Below are 15,430 nucleotides of genomic sequence, written 5' to 3'. Positions count from 1 at the left end.
AACAGTTTGCCACATAGGACCTTCCAAGCACCCTCTTGGAGTAACTTATCGTCACTCAAGGCTTTTAAACCCTCAACTTTGACTAGAATTTGAACTCTTTTACCTTGTTGGGTCCGTGCGACAGATTAATTGTGCTCTTTCGTATTGCAAGACGCCATTGATACCAACAAAGCGACATATTCTGGCTGTTCCTGATGCTCCCGCAGGACCCGTCATTTCTACCACCCAACTTGGGAAATTGGGACTTTGAGGAATTGGTTGAGGGTTAAACTCTGAAAATCGTGGCCCATGTCCAGACGCCATGCAGCTCATCATGCTCTCTTTGCACTGCCCTCTGCACTGCCCTCCATGGGGCCATTGGTTCTTGGCAATGGTGGTGAGAGGTCGCAGCCGACGTCGAGACCCCTGTGGATCTCCCGCATCGGACCGTGAAGCCGTAGCCTCTCGATATGCGCAGCGGCTTCTGGTATCGCAAGGAGTTTCATTGAATTCAGTCATGTCAGGCAACTGGCTCGAAAAAGAGAAATATTTACTTGGCAATTCCACGGATGCACGGTACAAGCACTGCCACCGAGGACGGGTGGTGGTTCAGTATCTATGGGCTGACGCAACACCACAATTGGAGGGGCGAGCAAAGCGAACACATTACGAGTCTAAAAGGTTTACAACTCGTACTTTATCTTGATAGGGTAATATCACGGGTAGAACCATGACAATTCTTCGGCTCGCTAACGTTAGCGGCCATCACCTAGCCAATGTCGGAACTCGGATTGGGACCACGATGCCGATTACGTAGTCAAAGCTGGATCAAAAGGGCTTCAAGAAGCGGCTGGGGGGATACGTAGTCAATGCAAGGGTGAATTTGACCCTATTATCCGAAACTGGAAGATGGACACCAACATGTTTAACTACCTATATAAGATGATACCCGGGGCACACTCACCAACAAACATTGAGCTAGAGCATACTCACCCCGAGACATTTCAATCACCAAAATTCCTTTACTACAACCTCTTTCAGGAGCTTCTCTGTTATACGCTCCTACCTACGCAATGAAGCCTCCGGCTACCCTCATCAGCTTCATTGCTACCCAAGTGCTTTGCACCCTTGCCAAAGCCCCCATCGATGCTGACCGTGCTGCCCTCGAGGCTGAATGCGGCGAGCTCGGGGTGATGGAATGGAACCTGGATGAACTTCCAGAAGGGACGAGGATTACCAACCTTCGAAAGTGCAGAGAGCACCCAGCTACAATCGCCGAACAAAGACTATACCTTCACAAAAGGCGTTGTCGTTCCAAAGACGAAGATACGCAATACGGGTGTGCCGACGGTTGGTGTTGGAAAACCAACTGTGACAATAAAAAGGGGAGCGGACATTGGTGTTGGTTAGCGTACGAGGGGGGCCATGGAGATTGGGCATCCTGTAGTCGCTGGGAGGATTGCAGATGGTCTTATGATAATGATAACGCGAAGTGTGGGCAGGGCGGTTGTTCAGCTTGTAGATGTAGCTGTTGATTTTCTCAGACCCTGCAACGGCATCTGTTCCAACAAAATGTTCTTGTAGATAGAGGTTAAGGGGTGAAGGGTTTGGGCTGGTCTTGTATCAGCAACAGGCATAAGTGGTGTGGTACTCACGAGCCGGTTGCCAACCAAGCACCGCTACACAAGTATGATATGAGAGTAGTAAGGCAAAGGTTGAGTGTGGTAATCAATAGATTAATCAACCAGTTAATAAGTAAATCTGTCAGTCGGAACTGTACACTCAGTGGGTAGACAATGGTTAAAGTCCTGTCATAATTGGAAGGGTTGAAATAACAGTACAGTTGTAAATATTCACCATGACCCCGGGCACTGGGTTGGCTCTCATTGTGTTATTGCTTGAATGTCTTGGGGTTCCCGGTTGGCATCTTAAGATTACAGCCACAACATACGGGCTCCTAGAGTCTCACGTAAATGTCGAGAAGCTTCCAGAGGGCCCGGGAGGTTTTGGGAAAGCCTGGAACCCCATTGCTACGGAATACTGGGTAGGGCAAGAAAATCTTGTTTCCTCCAGTGAAGTAGGCAACACCACTTCCTAGTTCTCCCGTCTCTCGTCACTAGGAATCCATTCACGGCCATAAGTTATTTGGTTGTGTAATATATGGAGGATTTCCGTTATAGAATATCTAAATGACTAAAATACAAGTTGTGAAATTGAACTAGGGGGAAGAAAGAACGTGTCGACCGATCCAGAGCTAACGAAACTTTAACTCAGATAACAAGACCAACAACCGCACCGGCTGCAAAAACCCTGATAGTGTCATAGCCAACGTTTCCAGCCGCATTAGTGGAGGTTGAGGAGGCATCGACCGTGGCTTGAGTTGCAATAGCTGCGTCGAGGACCTTGGAGGCGGAGACAACCTCGGCATCGTCAGGCTTATCGCCCATTCTATCGCAGACAGGCCGAATCAAGTAAGTGCCATCTTGAGACGTTAGCTTTGTTCAAATTCTCATCCAGGATACAAATGGGCTCACCTGAAGCTTCGTCGAGTTCGCATCCGTGCTTGATGATGCAAGGTCCCATTTTGGCAACCAGGCTTCCCACATCGGAGCAGAGACACTCAAGGTTGGCTGCATCACAGCCAATTTGTTCATGAATGTTCTCAAGGCATCCAGCTACGCAAGAAGGGATCTCGGAAACAAGGCCGGGCAAAGTTGTTGGCTTTGGGGTTGGCGCAGTCGTTGTAGCGCAAACTGCCACGGCTAGGGCGAGGATGCGGAAGAGGATGGTGTTGGTAGGGAAACCCATTGTGTCGTCTTGTTGTGAACTTGTGATGGAGCTGGATGAGATGATGGTCAAGAAGGTGGGTAGCGCGAACACTTATTTATACCTACCAAGGCTTAACGCCATGGCCTTTAGGGGCCTCTAATCATCTAGTCTATCTCTATAATACGGTGAATCTACTTGCCTAACAAGAACTGCTTTCTCAGATTGCGACACGATTTCTCCTTTGAAGGGGATCGCGGTCATCTCTTTCTGTGACATATTATTGGTCCTCGCGTGAAAATGTCAGCCCCACCCACTTGAAGAACAAAACTTGGTGTTTGAAGAGTGGGCACGGAGAGCGCCGTAGCCAAACACGTCGGCCGTGTTAGTGCCGGTCGATTGGCGGATCGGTATCCGTCTCCTCCGGCATCCATCGACCCCACCAATCAACGGCTCGCCGATTCCCTGGCTTGGGCTTCCCTGATTGGCTGATGAGCCGTCATGGGTCCCGGTTTTGGTCTAGGGTAGTCACGCTCTCACCGAGCTATTACTCCTCACTCGTTGCTCTTGTCCACAGATTCATTATCACAAATCCAGATATGGCGATTTGGAAAAAGAGCGACTGCGCTTTACAGGAAATATCAGGCTCATTGAAGATAGACAAAAGAATCAAGACAATTACCTACCAAAGAAGGCAGCTATAAGCTGGCTGTGAAGCATTTCTACAGAAAACTGCTCCAATGTACCTACGAATGTCATCCATCACAAAATCTGTGAGGATAGTGTTGTCGCACCAGTGCTAATATGGAACGAAAAATGTCTTCAATTACTATGATACGGCTACAAGGCTTGGCCATCTTGTTATTTCCTGCGATGCAGCTCATGTAGTAGAGCCAGCCCAACTCCGGTGTTGCAATTCAGATCCTAGAACGCTGATTGGCCGTGCCGTAAAAAGGGCACCTTGTCTCAGCCACACCAAAAAGGGGCAGCTCCCTGACTCGTTGATTGAAAGGAATACCCCCACCCCGAGCGATACGACAGGGCTCATGAAAACCTGAATTGCATCCAACTTCTCTCATTCCTCGCGCCGTATTTTGCAACCACCACTTACGACAATGGTTATCACCGAGGCTGCATCTGCCAAGCCTAAGTTCAGGCGAGCTTCTGGTCCAAAAAGCCGCTTGGGCTGTATCACATGGTAACCCCCAGCATTACCCCTGACATGCTCTTATCCCATGCCTAACCAGGGCTTTGTAGCAAGTCGAGGCACTTGAAATGCGACGAGGAGCACCCTTTCTGTCGCCGATGTCACGATGACAAAGTTAGATGTGACGGCTACGCAATGCCTAAGCCCAAGAAGCAACGCAGAGGGCGGCAGCCAAAGCCACAAGTTGTACAGCCGGTGGCTCAGTCCATCACCATTCTTCCAACTGTCAACGATTTCCCGTCATTGACAGATGTCGAACGACTCTATTTTCAGCATTTCTTGCAGTGGACGACAAAGCAACTTTCAGTTTCCCCGGCTTCCAAAAACTTTTGGCTCCGTTATGCCCTTCCGATGGCACATCATTCCGAACCCATCAGGTACAGCATGATCGCGGTTGGCGCTTCTCATCGACTCTTCATGGCCCGCTCAATAGGTTTCTCGCATCCTTGGGAGCTAAAGCGTTTGGCTATTCACCAGTACAACAAGGCCATCACGTCAATCTTACCTACCATGGCCGTCAAAACAACATTGAGTATCCACCGTACTCTGGTCTGCTGTCTACTCTTTGTCTCCTTCGAGGCCCTTGCCGGTCGGTATGGCGAACTTTTCCGCCATCTCCGCGCCGGTAATCAGCTGTTTCACGATATTCATGATACGCCGGTCCTCTCGTCCACGTCGGAGGAACGTGCGGTGACCGAGAAGCTTATCGAGATGTTCTGCCGACTGGGAGTGGAGTCGTCCAACTTCATGGATGAACATAGCCTTTCGGGAGTGTCGCAATGGTATCGCAACAATCCTCCACCCAAGGTATCATCCGATCTTCCGTTCAAGGACCTTGACGAGGCATCGTATGAGCTACGGAAGCTTGACCTCCGACAAGATGACAAGCCTTGGGATGCCGAGAGGGAGGTTGAACCAGAAGGGAGCTATGGCAAAGAAGAGGAGCCGTCTAGCCTTGGCGATGCCCTTCGTCAGTGGAGCTCGCGCTTTGAGGCGTTCACCCAGCTCCAGGGGACACATCTGTCGACTGAGGCGGGATCGCAACTTCAGAACCTACGCCTACGCCAGCAGTTTTGGCAGATGACTATCGACGCATTTTCATCGGAAGATGCGTTGTCAAATCCCCAGACATTTTCCCCTTTCATGACCATGGCCGAAAGCGTGGCGGCGCCGTTGACCACCATGAACCAATCAACCTTTTCTCTCGACGGTGACCTTATTTCGGGCCTCTCTTCCGTCATGTCAATCACACGCGATGATGATATCAAGTCACGAGCCCTCAACTTGCTACGCAACCTCAATCGCCGTGAGGGCATTTGGGATAGCCGGGATGTCGTCAAGATGCACGAGCTGATAATGTCTGTCGGCGAGTCCTACAGCGAGCCTGAAGAATACGACCTGTGGTGCGTGAGAGAGGCACCAGCTGGGATACCTGGGTTTATTGAACAGCTACAGAGGAGATGAGGAAAATGGAATTAGTGGTTGTCATATGTGCAGAGTCAGCACCTGCGTGCGCTTGGTGGAAAGCCAAGCGCGGATATATTGGCATCGATACATTGGTACGCGCCGTTGCGGGAAATTCGATGAAATGGAGGGCTGGTGGAACCTTATAGAGCTGGAAGGGTACAAGTGAGAGGCCACTATGTTAGTATTGAGATATGATGCTATGGTGTGTTGATAATGTGTTCTTTATCAAAGTTGAAGCCCGGCCCTCGATAGGATAACTGAGCCAGAAGAACGGATACAAGTGAGAGCAGCCAGTCTCTCCAGCAAAGCAATCAATATGACCACTAGAAGTTCTATGATGCTTCGCAAGACACCTGGCTCCGTAGCCGGAAGTGCTTGCAACACGAGTGGGCTATGTTTTCCAGCTCGCTTGACCTAAACCAGCTATTCAGGACTACCCATCCAGCTTGAAATAACCTCTCCAAAGCTGCGCCAGCTTTCCCTGGGGGTCCCACTTTCTGGCAATCTGCTTCAACCTGCGATTATTATCCTTGCCATATCGCTTCTGCACTTGCTGTGTGTTTCCTGCATAGTTCATGTAGACGAACCCATTGTCTAGCTTACGCTTCTTTGCTATGCTCTCGATCTTGGCAATCAGCTCCCGTGAGCTGTCCTCGACGAGCCTGTCTAGCCGTGCGTCCTCCCAGGTTGTCGTCAACTGTACTATCATCAAGGGTCCATCCGAGGATTCCAGGCCCAGAGCATTTCCGCCATTTTTCTGCATTGCGGAGAGGACATTTACGGGAATAGGCTGAAAGACCAGGAACGGGGTAATGTTACTTCCTTTGGCGGCTGCAAACAGAGCGGCGTTTCGGGCTTCAAAGAGGGGCACGATGTCGGTGAGCAGGGTCGCAGAGGTAGCAGAGACGGTTGTGTCCCACCATGTTTGCCGTGAGCCGTATGGGATGTCGATTATCCTGGATTGCGTCGAGATGTTGGTGACTAGCGTGGAGTTGGAAATGGGCGATGGGATAGATTGAAACTGGGCAAATACAGGAGGAGTGCTGTCCGGCGGCGAAGGGATGGTGGCATGATAGAAGCTGGTGAGAGCGATATACCCCCCGAGGGAAGGCTGGTAGGTTAAAACAAAGTATGTGTGAGCCGCCGGGTCACTCGGTAGGCCATTGACCGTCAAGTTCTGGAACAGCGGTATCAGCGTGCTGTTTAAAGCACCCGGGAAGATTAACGAGCTGGTCCAAAGGTCACCCTGGTCAAATGAAGCCAGGTCGAAGCGCGTCACGATGCCGAAATTCGAGCCACCGCCTCCGCGAAGCGCCCAGTATAGGTCTGGATGTATCGTTGGGGACGCATTGACAATGTCGCCCGACGAAACCACGACTTCAAAGTTGCGCACATTGTCGCAAGCCCACCCTTTCAGGCCAGAGAAGTATGAGATACCGCCTCCGAGGATCAGTCCGCTTACGCCGACGTCTGCGACACGCCCGCCCACGACGGCCAGTTTAAGCGGGTCGAGGGTTTCGGAGACATTAATCCAACGGTTGCCAGGTCCGACGGAGACAGTCTGGCGATCGGCCGAGACAGTGATGTCATTAAGGTACACCAGGTCGACTGTCACGCCGTCGGCGATGTTGGAGCCCCCGGCGAAGGCGGTGTGTCCACCACTTTTGACTGTGAAGGGTGCATTTCGTGACGTGAGGATCTTGATGACGCTCGAGACTTGTTCCGTACTTCTTGGAGTCACGAAGCATTGAGGATGCACCTCAGCTTGTCGATCTGACCAGAAATTGTTGGCCTGAATGTAGGGTGTGGTGTTGGGATATGCCACATTGCCTGGCAAGGCTGCTGCGAGAGCAGTACACTGGAAGGCATCAAGGTCAATAATAAGCTGGGGTTGGTGTAGACAGTATCCATACCGCGTCGCGTGCGCAGTCCAGAGCATTCTCTGCTAGCGCCAGTCGCTGCAGGCTAAGGCCAAAGGCCAATTGAGCGAGTCTCATCCTGATATTGGCAATCTGTATCATGGAGTTGTGTGAGCCGCTGCCTCAAGAGTCGACGAGAAACCATGAAGAGAGATGACTCAGATGGGAGAGCCCAGGATGAGGAAGGGAAGAGAACGTGCAAAACGAAGGCTGGGAGCCGGGTGACTAGGTACCCCTCAGAACGTAAGCAACTAGTCTAGTTACTGCATGTGCTTGGCGAGGGAGGTTCAAAGCGCTGGACATGTCGATCTCAAGCCACAAACAGGACAGACGATATTGATTGGCACACTTGCCCGCTGCAAAATCTCGTGCCGATCAAATACTGCTGGCTATTGACCATGTTCTTGGGGCCAACATGCCTTGATGAGTTCGCAGTCAGAATCACTGGACCTAAATGAGTTGTTTTGTAATGGCCTATGAAACTCTGGATTGAGCGGGCTGGGTAAGACGGCCAAGGTAAGATAAATAGAGTAGCTATTGAAGAGTGGCTGGTAGACTGATGGCTTGGCTAAGCCGCCACCGTTGAGCTGCGACACAAGTGTGCGCTGGGCACTCACATGGCCACATCATCGTTCTCAGATGCCTTAAAAAGCACTCAAGGCCACTCGAAAGTCGGCAGGCAGCCCAATAGTAACACCATCCCTCGTTCTCTAGCCTCGTGATAGCAATGCTCTCATCTCTATGTGTTGCCTGCCGAGAGATATTCACCCGGCAGCGAAAGCTTTCATTTTGCACCTACTACCCCTGGAAACAGACAGGATTATTTTTCATGGTTGTATAAGCCGCCTAATGCCACTGTCAACTGGTCAAGGAGAACCATTCGTATGGCCATTGCGAGAGACACTTTCCACACAATGTAAAATACTCATTCAAGGCACTTAGCAAGTAATGGGTAGGTCACGGTAAAGGCCTACAATGGGTTGTACCTAACACTAGAGTAATGATGGACTGGAGAAAGGGGTCAGTCTGGCATCATTGAAATGGCATAATGGTCTAGCCAACCCACGTATCTATTCCCGATAAGCTGCAAGTCTTACCTTTTGATATGTAGGTTATTAAATAAGATAAATCCGCTCATTTACCTCGTCCCTGCTATCCTGAAAAATAGGATATGTATCCCCCTCCCAGTAGTGCTGCTCAACATAGCCCGCCCTCCTAAACACCCACTCTTTGTCACCCTCAACCTCGACCCTGTCCAAAGCTATAATGACATCGACCCGTGCATCCTTCACATTCGACGGCCCGGTCCCCGTCAGGAGCAGTAGGCCCCAGTTCTCGAGCGATGTGGCACGCAAAAAGTCGGGCGACCATTGGTCCGACACGCTCCGGGCCTGCCTATTGTGCTTGAAGCCCTCGACGCCTGAGTTCTCGTTCCATTCCATCTTTCTCACACGCCCTTCAATGGCAAGGTGACCGTATGAAGCCAGCCCGTTGGGCCGTGCCGAGACGACTACCCCTGCGACCCGGAACTGCTGGGTAAGCGTGTACGACATCCACATGGACAAGCCGAGAATGTTCTCGTTTTTGCCGCGGTGCAGGTCGCGACATTCGAGCCGCACGCCCGAGTCGACGCAAGCCCAGCTCCAGCTTGGAGCGCGGTATTTAGTCGGGTCGTAGAATTCGGGCCGCTTCTCGGCCTGGTTCCATGTGCTCCACATCAGGTCGAGATGGAGGTAATCGAGCCACATGCCCGCAGCCTGACGCAGCCCAGTCGACTCGGCGATGAGGCTCATTACGCCATGCAGCGCGACGAGCTTGTCGCTGCCCTGCGTCAACTTCTTGTTCGAGTAGTTGTTGACGAGCTCGGCCCAAGCGTGGTAGAAGGCTTCCATGTCCTTGTTGGCGAGAGGGAATGTAGGGTTCTCGGCTGGGCGCTGGAAGTCGCAGAGGGTTTGGAAGATCTCCTTCGGTCGGCGGTATCGTCTGTCCCGTTCCCAGTCCCACGTATCACCTTCTGGCCAGCCTTCGGTTGCGTCGAGGCAGATACACTCCCAGGAGATAGTCTTGCGGCTGTAGTGAAGGGTGCGTGGTGCGAGCATGCGCTCCTGAAATACCCAGCCGCGGGAGATGGTGCTGGAGCCGTCGTGGTTGCGCCATTCGCTCGGGCAGCATCGCGGGACGCATAGGCCGGCAGTGGCATCGCCCGTCAGGATACACGCTCTGTGTTGCAAGGGCTCTCGCGTAACGAAGCACCCCGAGCTGCTATCTTCGGCGCCACCAGCAGAGATATTCAGCGCTGAGCACCGGTATATATGCCCCATGATGGCCGATTCCGTCATCCAATCCTCCTTGGAGTCTTGAATGATGCAGAGTGAGTCGATCCAGAGGTATCGGTACCTGAGCTTCCGCGTGATCGTGACTGCATCTCGGAACGTTTTTGGGAGATCCTCTGGCTTGATTTCTGTCTTGAAAGTCTCGACGTTGCCTTGGAGGAGGCGTAATGGCTGTGTGTTGCCCCAGCGGTGAGTGAGAGACACGAATTCTTTTCTCCCGAGGCCCTCACGTAGCCGAATGGTCTGGTCCTTTCCAGACCCCAGGTCCAAAAGCCGCGTGGGAAACTTGCTGGCCGACCGGACAGCCTTTCGACAAACAGCGTGCTCCTTTTTGCACTTGGCCAGCCAGCGATTCGCCAGATTGAGCGAAGCGTCCGAGCCGGTGGACGCGCTTATCTGGGCGTCATGAACGACATCGATGGGATCGTCTCGATTTGATTCCCACTTTTCACCCTGTGATCGTACGTACTCAGTGCGGTAGATGGACAAGGACCTTCGGCCATTCGTCTCCATTGGATAGTTCAGGTGCCAATCCAACTCTAGGTTGATCGACACATATGAACCCCATTTTGCCTCGACCCTTTCATCCCACTCATTACAGCCCCAGCGGAATTGCAAAACAACCCCCGCAATCTTGGCAGACAGGTCGTCTTTTATTTGATCCAGCTGCTCCATACGACGCTGCAGCTGCCGCTTTCTCTCCTGACGGACGTGAGGCGCTGTGTTAAGTGCGGTCAAGGGGTGGGGACCATAGCCTTCTAGTGGGTTGGGAACATCGTTGGCGGCCTCCTTTTTCTCATCCTCGATGACCTGGTCGATGGATTTCTCATTGACTATTGTGCAGAGGAGAGAGCATAGATGGCATCCGTCCCTGGCCGAGGATTTCAAAGCTTCGAGAGAGGGCTGATGGGCGAACTGCTCCCACCTCTCGGTGCACCCCCATGAATTGAGTGTCATCTTGATCTCGCGCATGCGGCCATTGAGGAGGTGGGACTTGGAGATAGTTGCCGTACACACGGTGCATAGTCTGTGAGGCGTCACCTTGGCGTTGATGTCTTCGACCGCGGTTGTCGCTGTGCCATGTTCTGTGCTGAGGATGCCACCTGAGGTCTTTCTTGCGCGCTTTCTGGTTGTCGTGTCCGGGCTGACATAGCTGCAGCGTTTTCGCCCGGACCTAGCGGATTGCATCTCTGGGCTTTGTAGTGGGATATCGCTTCCTATGTAAATTTCAAAGGTTCGGATTCGGTGAAGGACTTGTGAACCAGCGTCAAGGGGAAAACGAAGGCTGTTTCGGTCTTGTGAGGGTGAATTGGGACAGAATTGGACCAGGCTCTGCTGTCGGTTTGGGGGGCCAGAGCTCCTTTTCTTTCCATCTGGCGCTTGACGCCCCTCGCTTCCACCCGCATTTTGGCGCCGGCTTGTGGTGGCTATGCGGCCCTCCCACACAGCCTCAAGCTCACCGGGAGGCGGCCCATGCGCTTCGCTAGCGTTCAGTAACCATGGCGCTGTAACCCATGGTTTCCCCTTCCGGACGCCGCCTTCAATATCCAGGAGCATGTGGAAGGAGTGGTACCAGGACATCACGTTTCCTAGCCCTATCGTGAGTTATTGTACGATTACCTCATTCATGGGAGGCCGTACGTCTGCGGTCCTCAAAAGGGTTACGATACGTACTAAAGGGAGAAGGTTTGGGACGTCTGAGGCAGCAAAAAAGTTACACATTATGCATCACCAGACTGTATAAACCTAATGCGACATCTCTGGCTGATTGTTTGCCGAGGAGCAATGTATAAAGCCCCCCAACTCACCACTGTCGACACACTGATACCTTTTTCTCTCATCACTACTTGCACGACGAGCACCATGGAGATCCCAGATCAGCCATCGAATGAAACCGGCAATGATAGCACTCAGGCTATACCAATCTCATTCAACAACTTTTCTGTCCATTCCCCTTATCTGATCACATGTGGTCCAGAACCAAACGACCCAACAACGCCAGACATAGAGCGGTATCGCCAAGAGGGTCCCGGTCAGGATTCCAGGTATCTTACAACAATTTCGCCACCTTGGCAGTCTTTGTCAGAGGAGATGCAACATTCAATTCGCAAAGAGCTAAAGATCTTATTCTTCGAAGAAACAGCTAACGAGCTGCGTTCGATGGATACCTATGCTGTTAGATGGCGGCAAATTCTAGACATTCCACTTGTCAAGTGGCGTCGTCCGGGGGAAGTTGACATCAAACCAGAGGCCATAATTGAGTTTCTCAATAAGGAAGTCATGATATATATTGACCAAGAATCGATCCATGGCGATGCCTATGGTATGCTCGGCCGATACATATATCGCATATGGCTTCACTTGTATAATGGACGACCGCCGTTTCAAAGGGACAGCTTTTTCGCCATTGCTGCTCGATTTCAGGATGAAGAATCCAATGGGTTAGATCGACTATCGAAATATCACAAAGACCTTTCCAAAATGCTCTCGGCGCATCTCGACGATTGCGTGGATTTCTATCCATATGGCAGACGCTCTCAGACGATAACACCACCTCACTTCCAACCAATACCGACCGAGCAATTCAGTCATTTCGCGACCATAAATACCTAATTAGTCCTCTATTCCGGGCACTCTGCATATTCGTTGATGGCCAGGCTCTCGCCGAATATCCTGGGCCATTTCCAACTCGACGAGGAGAGGCCGAATATTGGCTAGATTATCGCCAGCGTCTCCTCATCCAGATGATCTCACGCGTCACTGCCTTGCTAGTCAAGACGGGAGATGAGTCTTATTTGTCCTCTCCTATTAGACTTTTGCCTTTGTTTGACTCTGGCTCAACACTTGACGTCAATCGTCCAGACTATGAGGACGGGATAGAACCAGCTGTTGTACGAGTAAGATCGGACGCTGCTATTCTCTTTGTCTGGGAACTGCTGAATAAGGAAGAAGCTGCTAACAAAGAGGCTGCTAAGGAGGCTAAGAGACGACGAGAAGAGCAGGAGACATTCTGTGAGGCCTGGGTCAATAGGGTTATTGCTCATTCGCAAGAGGTTGGAACTGATACTAATGGATATTCTTGGCTGGCTATTCGACGTGCGTTAGCAAAGAAGAATAGTGAGGCCTTTGATGACGATCAGGTCAATCCATGGTGGGAGTCTTTACGGCATTGGACGGCCCTATGAGTCGAGGATCTGGCAGCATCTATTGGAAGCCCAGCTGAGAGGATAAGGCGCCCAACTTCAACCCTTGCACCAAAGTGTCTGTCTTTTTCAATAAGATAGACTCTATAGATTGATTCCTTCTTTAGTCACGAGCAGACTATAAACGCCGATTCGGCTGTGGCTACTCAGGACTTCCAAACCTTTGATGTTAATATGCACCCTTTCTCTAGGGTTCCTTATCAATTCTCCCAGTTTAGCCCTAAATCACATATCAAACCTAGAACGCATGGCATTTCCCAATAGCTTCCTCCTCGCTTGTGCTTCACCAGACGTATCGGTACAATGGTGACTTATCGCCCATATCAATTATTTCTTCTATAACGAGGTCAGCGTTTCTCATTTTATTCATGATGCAGGCTTGCGCAAATGAGATTGAACAAACCTCGAGTGTAACGAGATAGAATTTCCTCTTCATTCATCAGATCTCGTTTGCGATTCAGAGCCCGGTTTGAATATCGCAAGGCGAATATCGACAGAATAGCAAGCATGATAACACCGAGAGAGAATCCGTACCCGAGCCAATACTGCGGGGACTGCTCGGCAAGGAAGATGTTGGAACCAATAGCGCCTCCGAGGTTGCCGAGAGTCATAAGTAGGGCCATACCAATAGCACGCTTGAAGGTAGGCGCAAGGTTATTGCCCACCCAGGTTATACAGCCAATAACCGCTGGGTAGAGACCGGAGGTGATGAGAAAGAGGACTGAATAAGTAAGACCTGGAAGTCTAGGATGGGGAATCGAAAGAAGAGCAATAAAACCGACGGCAGCAATCGAGAAAGGGATCAGAATAAAGGGCCACCGCTTTCTTCGCTTGTCTGCCAGCCTGGCGAACACAAGGGTAGAGCAAGCCCCAGCAAAGTAAATAGGAATTGTGAGGAGTTGCGCTTGTTGGGCGGTATAGCCGAGTTCGAAGATGATTGTCGGTGCCGAGAAGCTAAAACCGTAGGTCGCGATGCTAGTTCGAAATATTCGTAAGCGTTTGGGGTTAAGAAAGAGGGACAGGGTGATTAAAAGGGATTCACAAACCTCTGGCCCAGAAACATGATAACACCAAGGTAAATATGCCAGTCAAGCAAAGCATCCTTGAGATACTTCCACTTGAAGGAGCCACCCTGAGTATCAACTCGACCTCTGCTCGTACCAGAGTCCGCCTCGAGTCGTGCCATTACGAAATCCTTCTCATTCTGAGTTAAGAAAGATGCTAGAACGGGAGAATCTGGCAGAAGCCAAGGAATCAGAGTGCCAAGGGCAACCGTAAATATCCCTTCGAGGATGAAGATCCACCGCCACCCACTTAGACCTGCAATGCCATCCATGTGAGAGATTCCGAAGGCTAGGAGGCCAGAGAAGGCCCCTGCTAATGACGCCGCAGAGAAGAAGACAGCGAGCCGTGTCTGAAGCTCCCATCTGCAGTACCAAGTCGTTAAGAGATACGTGGCCGCGGGAAAGAATCCGGCTTCCGTAAACCCCAAAAGAGCTCGGGTAGCTACGAGCTGTTCATAGTTTTTAACGAGACCTTGGCATGTCAAGACCTATACAGTATCAGTCAAGTCACAGCAACCCAGACGGCACGACGTACGGTGCCCCAAGCAATAACCAGGATGGTTATCCAATGGGATGGCCTCATAAGCTTTAAAACAATGTTGCTCGGAACTTCGAATACGGCGTAGGGGAAAAAAAAGACGGTCAAAGCAATATTATATTGCGAGCTTGTTAGGCCGAGCTCGTCATTCATCCCTGCAACCTTCGCATTGCCGATATTCGACCGATCCATAAATGCAACAATGTAAAGAATCGTAAGGGGCGGGAGGAGTCGGAAGTCGATTTTTCGCATGATCCGCCGTCTTGTACTATGATCTCCAGAAATCTGAAGCTTCTTGTTAGGTTCACATTTTTATAGCACAGGATGATAGCGAGAAGTGATTATCATACATTGGACATTGCTTCCTCAACCATGGCTGCCGACGCTTCCACGTGACAGCCTCTGGGCTCGTGCATCGAGTTGTCTTTCTCAGCCATCGTTTCAAGTGAAGAGGTAGTTCAAGTGGATGATGTGGGGCTTGATGGATGTATGGTTGGCGTCGAGAGTCTACAGAACGTGCGAGCCCTCGTTTTTAAACAACTGTTTTCGTTAAAGGCTGCAGCGTGAGTTCGTGCTGAGCTTGTTGGTCGCCTTGCGGATTTAGATTCCGATAGTGTTTTGTGCCTCTAGCCCTGTTTGGCTGCTTTGACCGTGGAACTGTGCTCTTCCCCGCATCTGTACCCGGGTCGCATGGCGATCCAGATTCCCCGGATTTGCCCACCCCGTGAGGTGGGACAAGAGAGACTGCTCTAGACCGCCATTCAAGGTGATGTATTCAGTCGACCGGAACAGGTGAGCGCAGCTTCTGCAGTCAGACCCTGTACTTTCTACCCTACCGTTCCATCGACCAGGTCCGCCAGTTCACAGGCCCAGGTGACTATTGTTCGAATTTTTGTCAAAGAAACATTTCAGCCTTTTCAAATCTCTCCCTGTTCTTAACCATTAGCGACAAAT

The 15,430-nt window shown here is 51.1% G+C and overlaps 5 protein-coding genes across 5 annotated transcripts; 1 reads left to right on the top strand and 4 right to left on the bottom strand.

The window, feature by feature from the left end:
• Positions 1-2,249: 2,249 nt before the first annotated feature.
• On the bottom strand, positions 2,250-2,787 carry NCS57_00331300 (CFEM domain-containing protein; the record flags this gene model as incomplete). Its single annotated transcript, XM_053053316.1, has 2 exons — positions 2,250-2,461; positions 2,514-2,787. The coding sequence occupies 2 exons, from the start codon at positions 2,785-2,787 to the stop codon at positions 2,250-2,252; spliced, it is 486 nt and encodes a 161-aa protein (XP_052918562.1).
• A 1,300-nt stretch (positions 2,788-4,087) lies between these two features.
• NCS57_00331200 (uncharacterized protein) lies at positions 4,088-5,416 on the top strand (the record flags this gene model as incomplete). Its single annotated transcript, XM_053053315.1, has 1 exon — positions 4,088-5,416. One exon carries the CDS (start codon positions 4,088-4,090, stop codon positions 5,414-5,416), a length of 1,329 nt encoding a protein of 442 aa, XP_052918561.1.
• A 436-nt stretch (positions 5,417-5,852) lies between these two features.
• Positions 5,853-7,452, bottom strand: NCS57_00331100 (FAD-binding PCMH-type domain-containing protein; the record flags this gene model as incomplete). The annotated part of the gene is made up of 2 exons (XM_053053314.1): positions 7,333-7,452; positions 5,853-7,277 (listed from the first exon to the last, which is right to left on the bottom strand). Exons 1-2 carry the CDS (start codon positions 7,438-7,440, stop codon positions 5,853-5,855), a joined length of 1,533 nt encoding a protein of 510 aa, XP_052918560.1. The 5' UTR covers positions 7,441-7,452.
• Positions 7,453-8,453: 1,001 nt separating this feature from the next.
• Positions 8,454-10,859, bottom strand: NCS57_00331000 (HET domain-containing protein; the record flags this gene model as incomplete). The annotated part of the gene is made up of 1 exon (XM_053053313.1): positions 8,454-10,859. One exon carries the CDS (start codon positions 10,857-10,859, stop codon positions 8,454-8,456), a length of 2,406 nt encoding a protein of 801 aa, XP_052918559.1.
• A 2,298-nt stretch (positions 10,860-13,157) lies between these two features.
• Positions 13,158-14,728, bottom strand: NCS57_00330900 (MFS domain-containing protein; the record flags this gene model as incomplete). The annotated part of the gene is made up of 4 exons (XM_053053312.1): positions 13,158-13,210; positions 13,278-13,849; positions 13,921-14,426; positions 14,474-14,728. 4 exons carry the CDS (start codon positions 14,726-14,728, stop codon positions 13,158-13,160), a joined length of 1,386 nt encoding a protein of 461 aa, XP_052918558.1.
• Between the last annotated feature and the right edge of the window lie 702 nt (positions 14,729-15,430).

This window comes from Fusarium keratoplasticum, chromosome 2, assembly GCF_025433545.1.
Source record: "Fusarium keratoplasticum isolate Fu6.1 chromosome 2, whole genome shotgun sequence".
Lineage (NCBI taxonomy): Eukaryota > Fungi > Ascomycota > Sordariomycetes > Hypocreales > Nectriaceae > Fusarium > Fusarium keratoplasticum.
Note: the sequence above shows the minus strand (reverse complement) of the source record. Positions and strands in the feature narration are given on the sequence as shown.